Source organism: Triturus cristatus, chromosome 5_2 (genome assembly GCF_964204655.1).
Source record: "Triturus cristatus chromosome 5_2, aTriCri1.1, whole genome shotgun sequence".
In the NCBI taxonomy this organism is placed as follows: domain Eukaryota; kingdom Metazoa; phylum Chordata; class Amphibia; order Caudata; family Salamandridae; genus Triturus; species Triturus cristatus.
In genome coordinates this window covers 998,971,013-998,994,123 of record NC_140588.1, presented here as the reverse complement: position 1 = coordinate 998,994,123, position 23,111 = coordinate 998,971,013, and the positions used below count along the sequence as shown (strand labels likewise).

Genomic DNA, 23,111 nt, shown 5'->3' with positions numbered 1-23,111 from the left:
ATGCCAATTCACAACTGCACATTTTTTCCTTTCTTTGGGGCTGGTACTCAGCCTATCGTTTGCCCAGGAACTAAGTATAAATCTCCTGAGTGCCAATCATCTGCTCCATGGAAAAACATTCTGAAGAGCACAGGATTGTATTATAATGACACCATGCTGCCTAACTTGAGTAAATGTAAATCCTCTTAAGCGTCCCCTTATCACCTGCATTTGTAAATGCTGAATCTTGCTCAAGGAGTTTGTATTTAGGGATCTGACAAATTAAAAGAAGGACCTCCTTAATTGTAAGGTTTGATCTGCTCTTCCCCTCCCACTGATTTTAGAGTTGCTTGAAAAATAAGAAGTGCCACTTTGGCAATAGACTTGTATTGAATATTGTTTGGTTTTAAAAGTGACTTCCAGAGTTTATTGTCTTGTGGAGCAGTCAGCTGCCACGGTACTGTACACCCACAACCTCCCACCTGATAAATGTCTTGTGATAGTGTGCAAACAGCAAGCACCCAGCTACAATACTGCTGCTGCTGGCCTCCAGCACACAGAAGTGGTGACCCACTGTGAGCCCTGAACTCTCCGGGCAGTGTTTCACCATCATCCTGCCTGGACATCGAGCCTCTACGCAGGTGCCGCAGCCTACCACTCAGATGTTGACACTGATTCTCAGAGAGACAAAGCCAAGACGTGAGGCTGAGCAGTGCAGCTAACAACTGTAAGTAGTGCTGGTGTCAGGTGTACACTAGTCACTCACGCTAAATCAGAGCTCTGAGACAACAGCTAGTATGTCTTACTTAACGTTATTTTAAAGATAATGTGACGGTCGCTGTGCCAGGTTCAGAATTATGCTTTCCCCCAAACACTCCTGTCATTGAGGTGGGAGTGGTTGGTCACTTGAGGGGGAGCTCAGCTCTGTGCTCCAGTGTTTTCAGATAAGGTGGGAGGCGGTGAAGGTGGTGGAAAAGGACGAGGAGGATGAAGTAGAGGACGAGGATGAATAATTGGAACAGCAGGTCTTGGGGGAGCAGACAGGTGCCCCGGTCTTGAAGTTTTCTAAGCTTTGGAGGTGGAGGGGTTTCAATGTTAGTTTCGATCTAAAAGTCAGCTTCCTGTTAAGAGGGAGAGTCTCCTAAACCTGTGATGGAGGCTTTGCGGTGACTTTCCCTGTCTGGGGATGAACAGTCTGATGCCCAGAGGGATGGGCAGCTCTCAGTCCTGGGAGTCTGGGCACCCAAGGCAGTTTTGGCCTCAAGGCCATATTTGACATGGACTTTGGTTTCAGCAGGGCGGTGTCCTTCGGAGCCAGCGCGGAGCCACTAGAGGGTGTCGCTGGAGTTCTCCGCATTGAGCCAGTCCTGGTCTTGAGTGGGTGGTTGAGCGTCTAAGTGAGCTCCAAATATTTAGATCAGTGCTGGCCATGGCTGGGAGACAGTGTCAGCCCAGGAGACAGTGTGCGCTCGCGGGCAGTGTCCCCAATTGTGTGGTCATTGCTCGACCCCCGGAGGGGGCGGTGAATGCCTTGGTGAGAACTAGTAATCACAGTAGTCATCTTCTGTTGCTGGCCAGGCATTGGCTGTGGACCTTGCACTTCGAAGTCCAAGGGGGAATTGGTCACAAGAGGTTATCTACACACAGGATCAACACTCACAAATGGTCTATTTGGTGTCCAAGTGCAGTCTGCTAAAGAGGGTTCAGAGACTCCAACTAATCATCCCAGCCAACACTGGTGCATCAAGACCAAAGGAAACCCAGTCTTAATGATGGCATGGACTCAGTCAAAAAAATAGGGTACTATGCAAAGAGCTGGATTTAAAACTGGGAGAGCAATTTAAGGAACTCCATGAGTAGCGGAGGGATCACCACAGAGTAAATAACAGAATATAATACAAAAATAGCAAACTAGACAGTGTTATTTAAAGTAACTTTCAAGTATTGACCTTAAGCAGGTGCACCAAGTTGATGTAGAGGAGGGATAAATGAGTCATTTTATATTTTCTTTAATCTTGGACTATTCCTTTATTGTAAACCCTCTATGGAGGACATAGTATTAATTCCAAGACTTTAAAGATAAAATACTACTTAATAGAAGGAAAATACATGAGTGTTGTGGCAATGAATATCACAAGGTATATCACAAGGGGGAATTGCCCTGGCTATTCGTTCTAGTCTTACTTGCTCCTGGACCGCACTGACCATTGCGGGATGTGAAAGTGCGTTGTTTAAGATTCTGGTTACTCCTCACTTCTCTCTCTCGGGGATGGTGGTCTATCGTCCCCCAGGGAGCGAGGCGGCGTTTCGCGCCGCTTTCCCGGATGTGGTCAGCTCCTTGGTGGTGGGGTGTCCCAATTTTTCGATTCTGGGGGACCTTAATCTCCATTTCGATAGACCCAACCTACCTGCGGTCAGTGGCATTCTCACGGATTTGGAGGCCTTACAGTTGCTGCAGCTTGTTCAGCAGCCCACCCACATCGGTGGCCACACGCTAGATCCCTTCTTCTCTAATTTGACAGATGCTGCTGTCACTGCCGTCTCGCCCCTGGGTTGGACTGATCACTCTTTGGTCGCCATTAGTACCCCTTTATCAGGTAGGACTGTCATCCCTCCTGCTAAGCTGATCGTAAGGCGGCATTGGGGCAAATTACGGTTGGAAGATCTGCACCGTGTCCTCGCTGCAGAGCCATTAGATCCGTTTGTAACTGTTGATTCAGGTTACGATGGGTTCTGCGCGTGGATCTCCAAAGCGCTAGATGCGCTCATTCCACTCACCGCCTGTAAGACCAGTGCCAGAGAATCTAGCCCATGGTACGATGGCGCCCTACGTGCGCTCAAGGGCAGTTGCAGGCGCGCAGAGAGGGCTTGGCGGAAGGCGTACGATTCGGGGAAAAAAGCTATCTATCTCACCTCCGTCAAAGTATACCATCGGGCTGTGTGCCGTGCTCGGGCATTGTATTATACTGCCGAAGTCGGCAACAGCTCTAACCCCTCGAAAACTATTTTCAAATTGATGAAGGATCTTCTAGCTAAGCGCCCCGATGCTCCGACGACGGGCTCTACTGCTCATTGTGAGGCTCTTGCGGTGTTCTTTCAGGAAAAGGTCCAAAACATCTATATGACCTTTCCATCCACAGGACCCCCAGCTGAATCTCCGATTTCCATCTGTGGAGACACAGCCCTGCACTCGCTTCCCCTGTTGACATTGGAAGGGTTTCACATCTTGGCAAAGCAGGTGAAATCTGGGTCCCCCGCCGACCCTCTCAGTTCGGCTCTCTTTAGAGATGAGTCGTTCGTGGGTCGGACCGTGGTACACTCCCTGATCAACATCTCGTTGGAGTCGGGCACGGTCCCCCGTAGCTGGAAGCGGGCGATGGTTTCCCCCATCCTAAAGAAGCCCTCACTGGACCCAGACAAGCCTGAAAACTATCGGCCTATCTCTTTGCTTCCCTGGCCTACCAAAGTAATGGAGGCCCATGTCAACAAAGTTCTCTCGGCCCACCTCATCCAGTTTAACATCTTGGATCCCACCCAAAATGGCTTCCGTGCTGGTCACAGCACGGAGTCTGCCCTTCTCTCCATGGCTGAACACCTACGCACAGTGATGGATGCGGGGCAGACAGCGGCGCTCGTTTTATTAGATCTGAGCGCCGCGTTCGACACCGTGTCCCATCCTATCCTGTTGCATCGCCTGGAGGAGGTCGGGCTGGGTGGCTCTGCCCTCCAGTGGTTTCGCTCTTTCCTGAACGATCGTTTCTTTAGCGTTGCGTTGCCACCGTACCAGTCCCAATTCCTTCCTCTGAGACAGGGGGTCCCGCAAGGCTCCTCGCTGAGTCCCACGCTTTTCAATCTGTATGTGAGACCGCTGGCTGAGATCGTCAAGCAATGGGACATGACTATGGTCTCGTATGCTGACGATACTCAGCTAGCGGTGACTATCAGCGGGGATGCGGATCGGGATGCCCCCAGGTTTCAGAGTGGACTTAGGGCGGTGGCAAGCTGGATGAAGAACAACTGTCTCCAGCTCAACGCGAAGAAAACCGAGATCATGATCGTTGGCAGGAAGGCGGAACTGTGGGGGGACAAGTGGTGGCCCATTGAACTGGGGCCGGTCCCTCTCCCGGTCACTGAACTTAGGAATCTGGGAGTGTGGATGGATCCCGCTCTCAGTTACGAGGGCCACTCGAAGAAAATCGCGGCCGGCTGTCTTGGCATCTTGCGGTCGCTGAGGCCCATTCTTAAGTTTTTTGACCGTGGTACCAGGCAGCTGATAGTCCAGGCCACGGTATTATCTCGCCTGGACTATGCCAGCTCGCTTTTGGTAGGGACCAACGTGGCGGAGACTACCCGCCTTCAACGAGTGCAGAATGCCGCGGCTAGAGCCATTGTAGGCTTACCCCGAAGGAGCTCTGTCTCAGGTGTTTTGAGATCCTTGCATTGGCTCCCCATTAAATCACGCATCCAGTTCAAGGTGTTGTGCTTGGCGTTTAAGATCTTGAGGGGAGTAGGTCCGCCAATTCTTGCTGACCTCCTGTCGTGGTATGTTCCTTCCCGCGCTTTGAGATCGGGAAGCCAAGCGCTCGCGGTGGTCCCCCGATACAGGTTGTGTCGGGCTGGTGGTCGCTCTTTTCGGGTGAGGGCGGCTGAACTCTGGAATTCCCTCCCAGTGGACTTGCGGCTACTGACTGACCTCTTGGCCTTTCGCAAAGCTCTGAAAACGTTTCTTTTTAAATAGATCTTTTTTCTGTGTTGTGTCTCTGCTATCTGTTGCACATTGCCTGCCATGCGCCAGGACGCCCTTTAGCTGGGGCAGCTGTGCGCAATACAAAAGTGCATAACATAACATAACATAACAAAGAATGCTGCTACAAAATAGTTCATGTCACACTCACACAATTGCTATAACTGTTGACACTTTCTTGCCTGTATTCAGTGATGCGGTCTAGTTCATTTATTTTTATTTTCTTGCTTGTTTTGCATTTACACCAAAGTTCAATAAACTTCATTAAAATTAAAAAAATAAGAACCTTTCTTACCTGAATGATATGGGCAGCAATCTCGGGGGTCCCCTGCCTCAAGTCCTGCCCATTAATTGAGAGCACTTTATCATTATATCTCAGGCTCCCATCCTTTGCAGCCAAGCCGCCATCCAACAAGTCCAGGATGAAAATGCCCGCCTCTTCAGTCTTTCTGATCAGTTTGATGCCCAGAGGCTCAGATCGATCTCTCTTCGAGAGTGTGACGTGGATGACCTTGCAGGGGCCAGGACTGCTGCCGGCATCTGGCCTGGAGGGTCTGTTGGAAAACCCCTTTTCCTGCAGGACTGTGAGGAGGAGCACTGAACATGGATTCCTCAGCAGGGAAATTGCATGACTGTGAGAGACATTGCTGATGTTCACACCATTCACCTGGACAAAAAACACAAGGACAAAAATTATAGTCACCTCGGCATTCACTACACAAAATAAGATGAACATTAGAAAAAGCCAAAGCATTTTATATTGCACATCCCTGCAATCTGTAATAATTGGTCCAAATACAACACAGTGCCTACATCTTTATTAATATCAGCCTCATGGCCATGGTATTGGCTGAATGATTATTATTTTTGCTTGCTACTTAATGCCACGCCATGTACTATGCCTGCATATCTTTAGAAAGTTTCCAGGCCTTCAGCCGGATAATGGCTCTCTGGCACTCCCCTTAAGCAACCAGTCTTCATGGTCACCCTGCCCAAATTCTTAGATCTAACAATTAAATCTCTGACGAGAGGGGCGAAAGAGTAGCTCTGCAGTCTCTTGTATCTGCATCACTGTGTGAACAATGCCTCAGAGACAGGCCCAAAAGGCAGGCAAATGTATCAAACCATGCTTCCTGGCACATTAGGCCTTTGCTGGTTCGCATGGCCTTGTAATGTTACTCACTACAATATAGCTCTGTGGACAACAGAATTGAAGCTTCCTCTTTAATACATTTTTGTTATTTTTTGTTAGCAAGACTGTCAACCTGCTTGTAAAACAATATGGCGGGCTCCCACCCTCTGTTAGGTTTTATCACCACCCAAAACATTAGTTTTCTAGGCCCTAAGCCTTTAACGTACACTTTCAAGAAAGTAATGGCATCCATGTTTGCCTTACAATAAGGCCCAATTTTATGGAACATGCATGTGTCGTCAGACGTGCCCTACCACATAAGTCACTGTGTGTGGGGAATAACTGGGCAGGGTTTTAAGCTGGTAGACCCAGCCTGGGTATCTGCAGTTATCGCCATAGGAGGGCAGTAAACGAGCATTGAACTGTACAGAATTCCTAGTCTGACACTGGGCTGGATCTGGACATCTGATGCCATTCATGGCACATGATGGCATCACATGGAAGCTGGATACTGGCATTGGAAGATGGCAGTGGTATGTGACGGTAGTACATGGACTGGGATGAAAAATCTATGCAAATGAAGCTGTCCCTCACATATAACCCTTTTATTTTTTATTTTTTTTACTATTTACAAAACACATAGTTTTTGTATTTCCCATCTTCATAAACCTAAAAATAGAATATTTCTCCTTAGGTGATGAATCCTGGAAAGCTTTTCCAGGCAAAATCTCTTTACCGGAAACTTTTACAAACAATGGCTCTTTAAAGGCTGAATTGTCTACCGTGTAAAAAAGAGTGTCCTTTAGAATGAAAAACGAACTCAAACATGCAAACCGGTTGGAAAGCCTTTGTATCTCACGGACTCAGTTTGAGTCTTCAGCCACATCCAATGGTGCCCTTGTGATTCACTCAGACAGTGCCTTCTTTTATAGCCTTATAAAGAAATAGCTTTTGCCCCTTAGAGAAATCTTTGTGAACTGCTTCAAACGGTTAAAAGGGTGGTTTAGTTTATGATGGCAGAAATTCCATAAACCTTTTTCTATCCGAAACCCCAATGTTCGCATTGGTGGACGTTGATGGAATCTTTTTCAGGTCCATAAAAAGGATGGTAGATTCAGATTTGGATTCATCGTCCTAAATAAAGGATAATGAACAGCATGCCTAAGCATTTACTCCTGCCTCCTGCAGGTGTTTACATGGACAGATGTTTAAAGAAAGAAAATAGTAGAACAAGACAACTTGAAGGAACACAGGTTGGATGATTTAGAAAAACTAAAAATGATTTGGGGTGGTACCGTGACCCCTCATGAGAAGTGTACTCTCTCTAAAAGGCAAGGAATACCTTTAATGGTCTCTAGATGTTCTCACAGAGCATCTCCTCATGGGTTTTCTCTTCTTCTCATGAATGTTGAGCTTCTTTCTCGGTTATCTGCCATCCAATTTATAAGAGACTGGTTTCTGGCCCTAAAGTGGGCAGTTGGTAAAAAGTAGGTTCTGAATCAGAGACCTGACTCCCTGGGCAACCAAGACTCAAACGTGTCATGGGTGCCCAGGGAGTCTAAAACATCTACCCCACAGTAATGTGTCAACACCAAATTCAGTGGTATTAGTCGACACCTCAACCAACAAATGTGTCCTCCATGAAACAGGTTTCTGCTGAAACTATGCTGACTGGGAGCCGGGATGTATTATGAAAGTTTCTATTTATAAGGGGAAAACCTAGCCACAAGGCAGTGGAGTGCTGCATAGGGTCACAGACCTGCATAAAGTCAACGTGTGATAGGAGAGGTCACTGGGTAGTGGACGGTTAATGCATTGTGATTGGGAAGATGGGGCGCAAGCTCCAAGGGTCCCTCAGATGTAGCAAAGTGAGCCTTAAAGTTAGAGATGGAGCCCTCATCATCACTCAGCAGCCTTTCTTTGGTTGGAACCATTAACAAAAAAAATAGAACTTGTGAGAAAAACCAAGACCAAACTCTGCCAGCAGGAAAGGAGCATCTATATTTCCTTCATCTCCAGTGTATCATTTGACAAAAGTTACATATCAACTGTGGGTAAAAAAAGACAAGTGATGTTAATCCTTCCAGGACTTCTCTCTCACAATCCTCCAGAGGAGGAATATTTATCAAGGAGAGATGGCATGTTGACTAAATACACAAATATTTAATGCTTTGTTGACGATAGGACAATAAATACTTCTTACCTCCACAAAAAACGCTCCAGAGTAGACAGATCAAGTAAAGTAAAAGAAGTCCTCTAAAATCCAACTTTAATATATATTTTTTTAAATGAAAAGTACGAAGGCTTGTGTTTTTAGGGATCCTTACGCCCCAAAGTGGAAGAATTGACTGCATATTGACCGAGCACTGCCTAAAGAGGTTAATGTCTTAAAGGGACAGTGTGACATTCCTCTTGAGTAAAAGGCATTGTCAACCAAGTTGCTTTCAAAGCCACCCCTCAACTCAAATTGGAGTATTTTAAAAAAGCAAATGAAAAAACACTATTTAGATTGTGTCTGTGGAAGACCACAAAGGTCTTTCGCTTTCATTGAGCGTAGATAGCTTTAATCTGGAGAAGTAAATTCAGCTAAAAAGAATAAATGGGCTGGAGTTTGGTTCAGATGAAACTTAAGTGCTCATTTAGCGCAAACACTGGGATTCTCTTCAAAGCCTGATGAAAGACACCCTAACTCAGTGACACATCCGAGTTGAGCTGCAAGAGTCAGTACAGTTTTCTATGTTACATATAAGGGAGGGAGCCATGAACAAAGGGATGTGAGAACCCACCATGGAAAAATATATAAATATCTATCCCACACACAATATTTTCTAAAACATTTGGGCTTCAGTTCAAGGGACTTTAGGGCTACACACAAAGCCTACAATTCACTGAAATGTGCATGTTATAGTGAGTGACACCACTATAAATCGCTTGTGGATTGGACTATTCCTAGTGGAGGAGGCCAAAAGCCGGATTTGCTAGTGGCCAGTTTTTGTCTGACATGGCACAGTCTGCAACACAAATGATGGAATGGATTGCGGCCCAGAGTAATTATACCAGGAGCAGGGTTTAATGCAAGCAATCCACCCATCACATTTTTGTTATGTTCCTTGTGAGCTACAAGCAAGAGACTAGACTGGTTCTAATCTAACCTCTTTGACATTTTCTTCTCAGCCTCCTGATACTCCTCAGGTTTCACCACTGACCTCCTCCCACCAGTCGATGCTACAAGGTCAACCGGGACTTCCCTATTCTCCCCATGCAGAAGACAGAAGGCAAAAGAATGCTGCCCGCCACCACAGGGAGCTGCTAAATACTATTAGCAGGAAAAGGGGGAAGAGAGGAGGTTTCTGCATGTTCTTTTCTGCTATGATATTTAATTACTTTGCTGTCTTCCTGTTTCATTGAGCTCTGTGCATGCCCTGGCACACACATTTATAGTGCTTTGGCAGTAGTGCCAATGTATTACATTACAGCAAATCTCAGAATAAAAACAGAGCAGTGAAGTTGTCCAAGATACGTTTACAAATGTACAGCTTAAGGGCTCTTCTAGACGTTTCGGCTTGTGTTGGCCTGCAGTCTAGTACTTCATTGTAGTCTGTGTACATCATTACTGAAGGCAATGCTCCAATTTAAAATTGTTAATATGGTGCCTTGAAACACAGGGTAAACTCAGCATCCAATTGTTCATAAAGATCCATAATTGATCCAGATTTCTGTACTTTATAAACTAAAAGAAACAGGAGCACAGCTGACCAGACACAAAAAGTAAGAAAGTACCATCACATGAAACGGTAAGGTGGTAAGCTACCTCAAGGATATGATCACCGGGCGAGATTCTCCCATCCAAGGCAACCAGAGAATCCCGAAGGACTTCCTGCACAACAATGTTCCCCAGCGGAGTATCTTTCCCACCTACAATGCGCATCCCAAGCTCCTCCTCGGGATCCTCACGACTAATTTCCACTCCGTTTGTTTCCGCCACAAGACTCGATCGGTGAGAATGGTCTGCAAATTGAAAGAAAACAATAAAGAATAAAACTGTGTGTTATTTATTTACGTTAAGGACACTTCTACTTCAAGGCCACACCTGCGAAGACATAATACATATAAACAGAAAACTTGGAAGTTACTAACTCATCCAAGAAGGCAGCACATTCCACTGCTGGGCAACATGTTGGAATCGTCACAAAAACCCTCCCAACTCAATTCCAAATTTACTTCACGAGCAACTTCAGCAAAATAAGCAGAAGCCAAAAAGCAGCCAAATATACAATGTTTTAAAGGCAAAGGTTTGATTTGTGGCGTGTGTTGGCCAACAATGGACCTCTGTAGATTGACAAGCACTGTCTTTAAGGCATGTAAAGCATAAAGCACTGAGTAAGTATGGATATTTTCTTTGTTTAGAGAGAACATGGATACATTAACAGGAGTGGTACGCGGTGTTACTTGCCCCTCCACAAGTGGGACCATTGTCTACTAGCATCATAAGAAAGAACTAGCTACAAGAGGAAACCTTTAGAGAAGAAGTGCTAGTGAAAATAATTAAGAGCAGACCAAAACACATTTTCTCTGCTTCCACATTTAGGGGCATATTCACAAACTGCATAATAAATGAAATAGAACTACAAATTGCTATTCACTAATCTATGGACGGAGAGCTCCGCCTTCGCATCCCTTATCTTTTCTATACAGAAAGTTCCAACGCGGTAGCGATCTCAACACGTACGAGTACATTTTAGTAGTAAATCTAGAAGGGACAAGGAGTGGCTGGACAATGAGGAATACTCACTACAAAATAGAAGAGCCTTAAATAAATGTATGGAGGGGTTGATGAAGGGTCAAGCAACTACAAACACCCACCCCAAAAGAGTAAGCCCATTGCTATTCACAAACTACACTTCAAAAGTTACTACAGCCCTAAAGGTGTACTCCAGCCTAGCCATGTTAACTCACAGGTACTGCAACATACTCCCATCGACAACAGGGATTTAAGATAACATCCCATAGGAACTAGTGTTAAACAAATAAAACTATTTCAGATAGGTTGACACATATATATATATATATATACACACATATACATATATATATATATACACACATACATATATATATATACACACACTTCAATCCGAAGGTTAAGGCATAAATGTTGAAACGGGTCAGGAAAGATTCTCATTTCTTCTGCAACTTTTCACTCGAAGAATAAGCATCGCAGTGAACCGTGAATTGGCTTTAGCATCTGTTTGTGTGCTTTTAATAATGGGCAACTTTGTCCCCATCAGCTGAGGCCGTCCTGCAGGGTCAGGGGGGCCCGACGACGGATTTGTTGTGATTATATAATTTCCAGGTTGTACCTGGAATAAACAACTACTGGTGTCAGCAACACTCTGAGTGATCACTTTAATCGCAACCAGGAAATTATTCTACCGTTTGGCGTAGCTTTGCCAACGGTGAGCGATCCTCTGCAGAGGGCGGGGGAAGGCAGAAGAAGCCAACATTGCAAAATAGGGAGGCTAAAACGCGACCTAGCACCAGATACTGTTTGGATTTAATTAACACTTACTGCTTTAAGCGCTGTGGTAGTCGTTCCTCTCCCGGTTCCACCACAGCTTGTGCCGATTGTGTGGAGGGAGGCTAAAACGCGTCCTAGCACCGGACTGTGATTTTCCTACTTCCTGTAGGACACTCTGTGGGGGCCATTTTGTTTAAGAGACGGTCTAGTCTCCTGGTCCAACCGGCTGCCTAGCAGCAATATAAACTTCAGATGGCGCTGACACGCAGCGGAATAGCTGCTTACTAGATCGGGGGTGATCAGCAGAGCTCGTACGGTGGGGACACGCTCTCTGCAATTAGTACAATTCTGACATCTCTTTTAAAAGTACGATTTTGTGTATATTTTAAAGTGCTTCGTCGAAATTGTTTTGGTGTTTTACTTTCACCCTTTTCCCCAGATACTGTTTGGATTTAATTAACACTTACTGCTTTAAGCGCTGTGGTAGTCGTTCCTCTCCCGGTTCCACCACAGCTTGTGCCGATTGTGTGGAGGGAGGCTAAAACGCGTCCTAGCGACTGACTGTGATTTTCCTACTTCCTGTCGGACACTCTGTGGGGGCCATTTTGTTTAAGAGACGGTCTAGTCTCCTGGTCCTACCGGCTGACTAGCAGCAATATAAACTGCCGATGGCGCCGACGCGCAGCGGGTGCGTCAAAAGCAAGCCCATCTGCGCTCGTCCGCGCCTGGACTGGGCCAAGGGCCAGAACCGCTACATCTCCTCCGCTAGGCCTGCCACTTTCAAGGGAGTTTTTACTGTCATTCAATTCAGCAGCCACTGTGTCACAACTTATTAGACGTTGCCACATGGGAGGGTACGATTAGTTGTAAAACCTGCAAAAAGGTGTTTAAGCCCACTCAGGCTCTTCAAGTAAAAAAGATTGCCATGCTGAGCAGTCTGCGCGGTGGCCTCATAAATACTAGGTCAATGGGTAAACATGCACTTCATATTTATGATTTATTAACTAATGGAAATCTTGACTGTCTTTTTGTGACCTAAACTTGACCCTGGGGCAACATGCTTTAAGGAGATAATGGATATACTTCGTCTAGAACAATGCTCCTTAGATGCCACACATAGTGCAGGCCATACGCTGGACTGTATTTGCTCCAACTTGAAAGTTTAAGCCCCCAGTTGAGCAAACGTGGACCGATCATAAATTTATCCCCTTCGAGATTTTTTCAAAAAAGGGGCCCCCATCTTAGGAAAATAATACTAAGGCCCCTCAACAGGTCAAACCCAGATGGAAGGAATTAACAGCTCACCCAGATTATCTCTCGGAAGCGCTGATGTGTAGACCTAAGCTACTAGGAGACTATCGCCGATACCCAGCTCTTTGGCCAATGGAGGTGTGCCCTGAAAGATCAGTTGGCACCTCCAGTTCAACATCAAAATAGACCAAACAAGAAGACTTCTGCCCCATGGTTTACGCAAGCTCTAACAGAATTGCAAAGCCAAGTCAGGTCATTAGAACGCAGATGGCGACGAAATTATGAGGATACAGAGCTAAACAATTTTAAAGTAGCCCTTAGGAAATACCATGCCTTGATTAAAACTACCAAAAAAGCCTAGTATACGGAGGCAATTAATAACACCAAGGCAAACCAGAAAGTGATTTTTAAAATAGTCAATCAATTCACGAATCCCAAAAGTTTACAACAAGAGATTCCCCCCTCTGAGAGTCTCTGTAATGACATTGCAGATTTCTTTGAAGAGAAAGTTCGCATACTACAAAAAGATTTCCCCCCGCCTATCCTTTCCTTCACTAATAATTATTTGTCTGCAGATCTGGACAAAACTTGTATGCGTATTTTTAAACCAATTTCTCTTGAAGAATCGCGCCAGGCAATTCGGTCCATGAAATCCGGTTCCCCTTTTGATCCTTGCCCCCCAGTACTATTACACACTCTGATTGATATTGTGAACCCTAATAAAACAATATATTAAATTCCTCTCTTTCCACTGCATAGATCCCAGCTGAATGGAAACTAGCAGCTGTAAAGCCTCTTCAAAAGAAACACATTCCGGATCCTACTACCCTATCTAATTTGCGCCCCATCTCTCTCTTACCAAGTTTATGTAAGCTGACAGAAAAATGTGTAAATAAGCAACTCACAACATACCTGGAGAAATCAAATTTGCTTCACTCCAATCAATCTGGTTTTAGAGTCCAACACTCTACAGAATCTGCACTATTGTGTACGGCTGAAAATCTCAAAGCCGCTATGGATCAAGGCAAAAGAGCAGTGTTGGTATTGTTAGACCCGTCGGCGGCCTTCGACACTGTCTCACATGCCATCCTTTTGGACCGCCTTGCTTCTTTTGGTCTCACGGGTACTGTCCTGGCATGGATAAAAAACTTGCTGCAGGATCGCAAGAAAGTGATTACACTTGGCCAATAAGTCACAAGAGAAGGCACTTCCCTCAGGGGTACCGCAGGGATCGAGCCTCAGTCCGACTCTCTTTAATGCCTATATGGCTCCACTGATTAAGCTGATATCGTCCTTCAATATTAATATCATCTCATATGCGGATGATACGCAGCTTATCTTGGTACTAGAGAATAACACCACACAGGCAGAAGAAAATCTCTGCAAATGCCTCACTGCAACTTTCAGTTGGATGAATGCAAACCATCTTAAGTGTAATTCAGAAAAAACTGATATTCTACCCCTACGCCAAGGCCACCTTTTCTCACCCAAATATTGGTTGCCAGCCAATACCACCTCTCCTCCAAATACAGTAAATGTGGTTAGGAATTTGGGAATTAAATTTGACACCACTCTGTCATTTAAACAGCAATTGCTGGTAGTTGCTGGAACTTGCTTCCATATTATTAAAAGAGATTCTTTGATCTGATCCCCTTTTCAGCAAGGCAAACAGTGGCTGTAGCCCTTATTACATCGAGGTTGGATTACTGTAATAGCCTCTATGCAGGTACTAATAAGTCAGTCCTGCATATGCTACAAATGGTCCAGCATGCTGCAGCACGACTAGTACTGAGATGGCCCAGGAAGTCATCTGCATCAGCGGCTCTCAACACACTTCATTGGCTGCCAATTCACAAACGTGTTCTTTTTAAGGTCCTCCTCATCACCTTTAGGGCTTTCCACTCATCGGGCTCTCAATACCTTCACACATGCTTTAAGCAATACGTTCCTTCCCAAAGTTTAAGATCATCAAAGGCCAATCTACTAAAAATAACGGCTTTCAGACTGGCAATGAAGGGAGGAAAGTCACTCAGTGTTGGGCTCAAAGGCATGGAACAAACTTCCCCCACAGCTTCGCCAGATTACTTCCGAGTCCCATTTCAGGAAAGCTCTGAAAACCTGGATTTTCAGCGCATCTGATTCTCTCTGCAAAACTCTGATCTGAGGTCCCTATCAAAACCATTAGCAGTTAACTAGGTTTCGAAGTTCCTATCTCTGGTTTCCGTTTAGCGCCATGATGCTCCTTGGAGTGACAGTTTGCGCTTATAAATGGATTGCATTATATATACACATACACACACACACATATACATATATATATATATATATACACATGCATTTCAAAATTATAAATAAGAATAACATGCTATGTATTTAAGTAATGACCTTAATTTCAAATAAAACTTTAATCGATTTAAAGAAATGTAATAAATAAATTTAGCACATAACTTAACAAGGATACCCTCCTGGCTGATAACGTGGTCTACAAATCTGCATAACTTAACATTTAATGCCTATTAAACAGAAACGTTACTGTATGTTTTAATAATGTGTTAAGAACTATTATTTATAAATTAAATATATTGTAACTAACTATTTAAAAACACTGTTAATTATGTGGCAACATTTTACTTTATTAGCTTTAAATTAATTTTACATTTATATTTTAATATATGAAATTGGGTTTTTTAAACGTCTTAAATATCTTTTATATAAGGAGATCTACAGCTACGTGTTAAAAGTTAATAGCAGTATATTTACACTCCTAATTCTTGCTGTAGGGAGCTCCACCAGAGGGTGGATACATACAAGCTTACCCTTACGTATAAATCACCTTTGGAAAATAGTAAATACCAAAAAAGTGTAGAATTACACATAGATGTAGTGGTAAGTATACATGTAAGCAAATCTACACAACAATCAATCATTCAATCAGGATTTATAAAGTGCAGCCGATCACCCGATAGGGTATCCAGGTGCTTGCAGGTCCCGGAGACTTACTCAAACATCCAGGTCTTGTTGGTCATTCGGAATTCCGGAAAGGAGGTGATGGTCTGGAGGAGCATCCTCCACTTCTGCTTTGGTGGATGCAGGAAGTATGGTCAAGTAAAAGGGAGGCGGAGCATAGTTTTCTCAACGGTTGGTGGAAGTTCAGGCAGTGGTTAATGTATGCGGATCCTTGGTTGTGTGGAACTTTGTGTGAATGGGTCTGCAGCTTGAATTGCCATCTCTTCTGTATGGGGAGCCAGTGGAGGTGGGGTGTGATATGGGTTTGTTTGGGGAGGCAGAGGTGAGTCTGGCTGTGGGGTTCTGTATGGTCTAAAGTCTCTGTAGGAGGTGTGCACCAATTCCTACGTGGAGAGCGTTGCTATAGTCCAGTCGGCTGGTGATGGAGCCTGTGTTACAGTGCATCTTGTGTGCTGGGGTAGACACTTGAAGGTCTTACGTAGCATGCGTAGTGAGGAGGAAGCAGGCAGAGGAGACGGCGATGATCTGTGATTTCATGGTGAGGTTTTGTCAATGATGATTGAGGTTTCTGGCGTGGTTGGAGGGAGTGGGTGCGTGTCCTAGGTCTGATGGCCAACAGGAGTCGTTCCATGTGTTGCTGATGTTGCCAGAAATTAGTACTTCCGTCTTGTCTGTGTTCAGCTGCAGGCATTTGTACCAGTCGGTGACGTATGTCATGCATCTGTAGACGTTGGTTCTGGTGGTGATGGGGTCGTCTGTGAGAGGTTGAGTTAGGTGACTTCTACCTAGGAAATTGTGTTTTCTTCTTTGACACATGAATATTTACCGTTGTGATTGGGCCCCTGTAGTGAAGTGTCTGTGCTTAAACACAGACAATTTTCAAAAGGTTCTTTTTTGTCAAATGCAAAAATATATTTCATGGATTAATTCACTTTAGTTGATCATCACCTCCAAAGACCGAGTACTGCAAGATACATTTTATGATACTCTGACCCACAGTTACAATTTTTGTAGAGCTGCAGGAACCAGCCAATGGAATTACAGAAACACTATTCAGGAGGTAGTCGGTTCTAAATGGCAGTGCTCCTCCGTCCCCAAATTTCCCAGTAACAGAATGAATACAGTATAGCTAAGTTGAATCTCCGGTCTTCTTTAACAGGATCTTACAAAAGCACCAGCAAGATTTTAGAGGCTCAGACAGAGCCGATAAGCCCCCAGTCCAGAATCCAAACTATGCGAAGCAACGCAGCTTTTTTGGTTCACTTCATTGCGTTCGAATCACTAAGACCGGTATTTTAGCAAAGCATTAGGTTAGGAGTGTCTAAGAATTGACACATGTACTATTTTAGTAAATAGTCTGAAATGGGCATCTTAAAGAAGTATCTTTGTTCCTTTGGAAGAGATTGTCAGAACTGGCAAATAGCAGAGGTTAAGAGCGATCAAATGTGGCAGCTGGACGTTTTTTTCCATCAGCTGTTTCCTCTAGGTATTCATAGCAATATTAGTCAGCAGAAGAATCTTTGAAAGAACCATTTAATGCTTTGCTTTATCCTGGAGTGATGAAACGTGGCAGCACTGGTGTTACAGCGTGATAGCAAAACTTGACCCTACACTACTTAGTAATCTACAAATATTTTAATTTTTAAAAAAAGAATTGAAAAAGGAAAAATAGTTATCTAAATCTGGCAAGGAAATGGGGTCTGAAGAGGCAATTGCTCTTGAGAATGGGCTAACATGTTTAATAACAGAAACGAAGCAGGATTTAAAAACTCCAAAGCATCTTTCTAAGTTGTCCGATTGGCTTGATATGGGATTTTGCCAGATGAAATGCTGCAATAGATAACTAAGAAATAAAGTATTAAGTTGAACTGTTATGAGTTAATTGTATTCTGTGCTCAGTAAGACCGACCACAGGGATGGCGGAGGATGTGAGCTAAAGAATCACTATAAATCACAGAGTATAGGTCTTTGTCAATGCTGGTGGCATGGATATGCTCCGAGGAGGACGTGCCTTCCCAGAGGCGATATTTACCATTATGCAGACTGGTCCAGGTTAATAAATGTTGCAAATGTCAGACATGAATTGGCCGCGGCAGGGCAGTTGTCTGGAAGGTGTGAATCCCACTGACTGGATGCGTGATGAAGCGTCTTTAGAAGATCCTCTGATGAAGTGTTTTGCATTAAATGCACAGGTGAAAACCTTGAAACTTTGACATCAGAAGAGGACAGCTATTTTGGATGGAATGTTAAAACAAGTACAGTCCTCCCGCTAAGAACAGGGGGATCCCTTTTAATCTACAGTGGAGGAGAAGATGTGAAGACACCATGATAACTTCTAGAAATTGAGACACAGTGGGCTTTCCATTTGTCCCAAATTCATTTGCATAGACACAGGAGTTCATGAGTACCATAGCTGAAATGGATTGAAAACCATATGGGCGTCGAGGGTTTAAGGCTTAATGAGAACTACTCCAGTCTTGACATCTGAAGGAGCTTGTTGACGTATGGAAATCATGTTTGTCAAATTGACAGCCAACACCTTGACCATGGTGCTGCATTGAAAGCCAGCAGAAAAGGAGATATTGCATAACAGGAAATCTATGTCACCTGAAGATGTATTTAGCCCCAGCCCACATTATCGTACTACGCATAAAAAGGTTTCCCTCACCCTTGGTAAACGCACAGGGAGAAGATGAAGATCTCTAGCCATCTCATCCTATATGTTTACAAATAGCAATTAACACAGTGTCAACATATTTGCTTGGCTTAGGATTGTGTCTCAAACCTCAGTTTCAACTTTGACTAATCCGGAATGATGCAGCAGGTCATTTCCTGGCTTGAAGTTATAAATTATTTCAGTTCAGCAAACAGCACACTTCAATGGCTCTATATTGATGGATGTCAATATCATGAGCCGTAACCGTGATCAATAAGACCTACTGAGGAAGTTACACCATTGATATTTAAATACAGCAATAAAATAAATAATCCTTGGGAACCATGGTGAACCGCTGCAGCTGCAAAATTCAGTTTCAGCATCAGAAAGCAAACAACCTTATGTATTCAACATTGTTTGCTGGTCCATAATTCCATTCTCTCACTGAACATAGTTGACAGCAGAGGCTCCTCCACAATGGCGGAGGAGCATCGCCCAACTGGCGATGAGCCAGCAGCTGAAACATAAAACAATATTTTATTATGGTTTTATTTTTCAGCCGCTGGCTGAGCCAGCGTGTGCAAGGAGGGGCTGGCCCGAGCCATGAGAGGAGGGCTGAGGAGGAGGAGTGGTAGATGTGCACTTTTAAGTGCGCATGTCAGTTTGGCTGGTTGTCTTAGGCCAGCCAAACGGATATGCGCACTTAGGATTCTCCAACCCAGCTGTATTGTACACAGCTGTATTGTTGGAGAAACAGCACAGACTCCATGTGCCTGAGTGAGCGTTAATCCTGCATGCTCAGGCCTATCCCCACGCTGCTCTCATGCTTGAGAGCAGTGTGGACATTGGATGGGTAGTCCATGATGCTGTACCAGGGACTGCTGGGACCAGGAACTGGAAATAGAGTAGTGCGAGGCAGCCAGCAGTCCCAGATAGGTCTTAATTCTTTTTTTTATTATTAAACAACCCTGAGGAACGATTCCCCCCTCCCCCCCCCATGTCTGCCTACACTGATATTTGATCAAAAAGACTTGGTTGATCACCAAGCACCACCCCCCTTAATGGCAAACCGGCAGGGGGGGGTGAGGGGGAGAATGCTGGGCGTACCCGGGGAGGTACTATGTAACCATGCCAAAACTGATAATATGCCCTGGATGCCCTGCATAAAGTAGCATGACCCATTGAATTCATGTTCACGAAGAATGAGCAACTTGGAGGGCTCCATATGTGCAGATTTTACCGGCCTTGGTCATCCGCAGTATGGTACTGAAATGCTTATTGCCCTCTTGGAGTAAGATAATGACCTCTAATTGGTTTGAATGTCCCTGGAAGTGCTCACCCAAACTGCAAACTGATTTTAAAAGATAGTGTGCTTTGGCATCACTCCTAGCATTCAAAGTTTACCTCAGGGCAGATACCAGTGTCAGTAACAAACTGCTCTATGAAGTTAAATAGCCTTTGAAGTAATGTATAGTTTGGCAACCTAGCAGCAACGCTGTACTCTGGAGGAAAGCGCGAGTGGAGTGTGAGGCAATTTGCACAATGCTACAGAAAAAAAGGAATCAGGAGCAAAAGTGATCTCCCTGAATCAGAAGATTGATTTATCAGTAAGCAGACTGTGCCCCAGACAACAAAGTGTGTAGCTAGTCGAACAGGGAAGGGGTCACAGGAATACAAAATAAATCATCTTAAATGACTATTCATTTAGTTTAAAAACTGGTAGCTGTACCCAGGGAGCCACGCTTGATCGAGATGCTGAAGAGTCAGATCTACAGCGATGAACAAATGTAGCAAGCAGATGTTAACAGCAAATCAGTTGCAGAAGCCATCAACCTTTGTCGCACTCGTCTGAAGTGTTGCAAATGGATCAAAAAGAGTTTCAAGTTGTAGCAGCCAGCCATTAAGATATGGACTACTCTTATCAACCGTTTCAGGGAGGTTGCATTAAGGCTGTTCTGACAGTCGCTGACCTCTGAATGAACAGCTTCAGGGATTTTCACACAACAAGTTGTCTCATGGGCTCTCTTCACAACACCCTCAAGTCAGAAGAGAAGCAGCCCTACGGGACAGGCAGGACTACAGGTCATTTAACGTGAAGATCCACACGCTTCTTACAGACAGACAGAAGAAACCCTGGTACTGCCAGCACTTCCGGCAGGCTGATGACTACGGTGTTCATTTCTGGGACATCAAAGCATTTACTGGTATCATCACTGTTGGCCACAAGGTTTCACAATTATGGCTTTGAATTTAGATATGACACTTTTCACAGTTTGCCTCAGTATTAGTTAAATATTTTAAACTCCATTCTTCCCAGAGTATGAAGCCATTGATGAATAAATGTTGTAATCCATAACTTGGCAAATTACTTTGCATACCAGGCACAAGCGGGGATATAAAAGGATAAATGGAGTTCCATGACCCTAATCTCCTGTCAAATACCTTTCCGCCATGGGAGGCAGATGAGGGGTATATCTCCAGGCTGATCTCCCAAGAAGAAATGGAAGCCCCACTAGACACCACTGAAAATTAAAAAAGATGAATGCAGGTGAGGACAGGGACAGCCCTTCCAGACATTTGGTTGCGTGATGAAGCTTCTTTAGAAGATCCTCTCATGAAGTGTTTTGCATTAAATGCACAGGTCCCTTCCAGTCTCACCATCCAGTTATCTCACACATCCTTCTGCCAAAATGAGAACTCGTGTGGGAATAGTCAGATCACATTAAATATGAATAATCCAAAGCTGCATTCACAGGTTTCTTGGATGAAGTTTGTCAATGAGCTCAGATAGGTGTTATGTTGACAGTTGTTGACTCCACGCTAGCACCATCCATCGTCATCTCCACATCCTTCAAAACTAGAAGAATATAAGCAGGTATGACCTGCATTTATTGCCCTCCGTTGCAATCCCTCCTATAACGGAACCTCAAATCACTCTTCTTGAACAAATACTACAAATCGCTCTCATAAGCCCACCACACCAACATGTGCATTGGCATGGCTTCTTGACCCAGCGTCTAATCAATCATTAATGCCACTGATGGATAATGTCATTTTGATACCTTTTAATATACATTTATGATAATGCATTGTTTTTTATTCCCTTGAATCTTTTTATTAATGCTATGATCTCTGTTCCTGTGTTCTCTAAAGTGCTCTGATACTCTCGGGTCGAGCCAGTCCTATATAAAACTCTCAATAAATAAATAAAACTATAAATATTTCCATGGAAAATATGTTAAATGTGAGTTATGGTCCTTTACCAAGAGAAAATAAGTGAAATAAAACAGAACATTTCCTAAATCATTTGTCCGTCAGTTGAATGGACCTTAAGGCTAGAAACAAAACCAAAAATAAATATCATTGAAATGTGGAGGTTGTAATAAGCCACACCATCACAAATATCTTCTGGACTGGACTGTTTCTAGTGGAGCAGGACCAAAGCGGATTGTCATATGGCTGGTTCTCGACTTCCTTTCTCACATTTATGTGGCAGTGAAAACCAGGATACCCATGGAACTCTACAAATCCCCAGCATCTCTCCAAAGTAGAGATTCAGCGTAATTCAGGAAGATGCAGCCAGCAATGACCCCATCCAGAAAGCTCTCCAAATGGCAGACTATGCTCATGTGACACACGTTCCTCAGAGCTACCCCGTCGCTTGGCTGCAGTACTTTGACCTGTGCGTGGTCGACACTCGGTAAACTAACTCTACCAACTTCAGGCATTTCTGAAGTCTCCAGATCCAGGGCAGTCCAGTGAGGTGGGTTTTCACTGACTCCCACATTAAAAAGGCCGGAAAAGCACCAGTTTCGTTTACACTCAAGCCAGCTGTCTATAAAGAAATCTCTCCTTGGCATGCTATCTGCCATCTGGCGGCTGGAGTCAATAAGGTTTAAGGCCGGTCTCGGGCCTTCCAACCCATATTTGTACTGCCATGCAAAGCATGGTGGCCCATGGTTGTCAACACCCTGCATACTAGAGCCACTGATTTTTTTCTAGTCAGGCAGGTGGATTTGGGGGTCTCCGTTGCTCCACAGGATTTGCAGCCAACCAGCTGAACCCCTCAAGGTCCCGTATATTTAACACCAGCATTAATATGTGTTCTAACTTTAGCCCCCTCTATGTGTTTAATTGACGTGTGAGAAAATGAAGAACCTTCAAAGATGGTAAATGCCTTAACATGTGAACGCTGCTTCTAAAATCAAGATTGGTGTTGCCACCACCGAGCTGGAGTCGGGTTTGGTGTATCTAGGTTTTGCCACTATCCATCTATACCATTGTTCAGAACCTTGAGCAGAGGATCAAACAGCTGAGTATTCAGCACAGCGAAGGATAAAGCGATACATTTTTCAAACAGAAGAAATGTATTTCAAAGTAGAGTCCACGAGTACTCTCACCGATTCAAGAAGATTGACCAATAGTGCATAGTCAACTGTGCTGAAGGCGGCAGAGAGGGCTAACAGCACTGGTAAACCAGGATCTTCTCCATTAGTGCAACGAAGAATATGGCTCACAACATTGTTGAGAATAGTGCCAGTGCCATGACCCATACATGAATACCGTTTGCTATCATGGAAGCCATTAATCTGAAAAGAAAGCCACAGCTGGCCCATTTATGGAGGGCCACGTGTTCCGTTAGTAGTCTGTTAATGGATTTAGTACTGGTTAAAAAACACTGGGGAATTCTAGTAACCACCATTGAGGGCAAAAGTCATAATCATGGTCCCTATGTGTAAGCTTATTTAAGAGGTTAGCAAACACAATAAGATGATGGACCGAGCGCTGAAACTTTTCAGATACTACCCCCAGTCACTATTAGATCTGGGTTGAATTAATCATCATTCTTTAGCTCAATTCGCCT

General features: G+C 44.3%; 1 protein-coding gene across 5 annotated transcripts in view; it reads right to left on the bottom strand.

Moving 5' to 3' along the window:
• Positions 1-23,111, bottom strand: part of LOC146829564 (ligand of Numb protein X 2-like) — a 198,841-nt gene that overhangs the window by 63,814 nt on the left and 111,916 nt on the right. For all 5 annotated transcript variants that reach the window (XM_085608267.1, XM_085608266.1, XM_085608263.1 and 2 more), the window contains exons 4-5: positions 9,667-9,863; positions 5,019-5,390 (exon numbers count right to left, since the gene is read on the bottom strand). In XM_085608267.1, the coding sequence (XP_085464393.1) occupies positions 5,019-5,390; positions 9,667-9,863 (569 nt within the window). The remainder of the gene's footprint in view (positions 1-5,018; positions 5,391-9,666; positions 9,864-23,111) is intronic.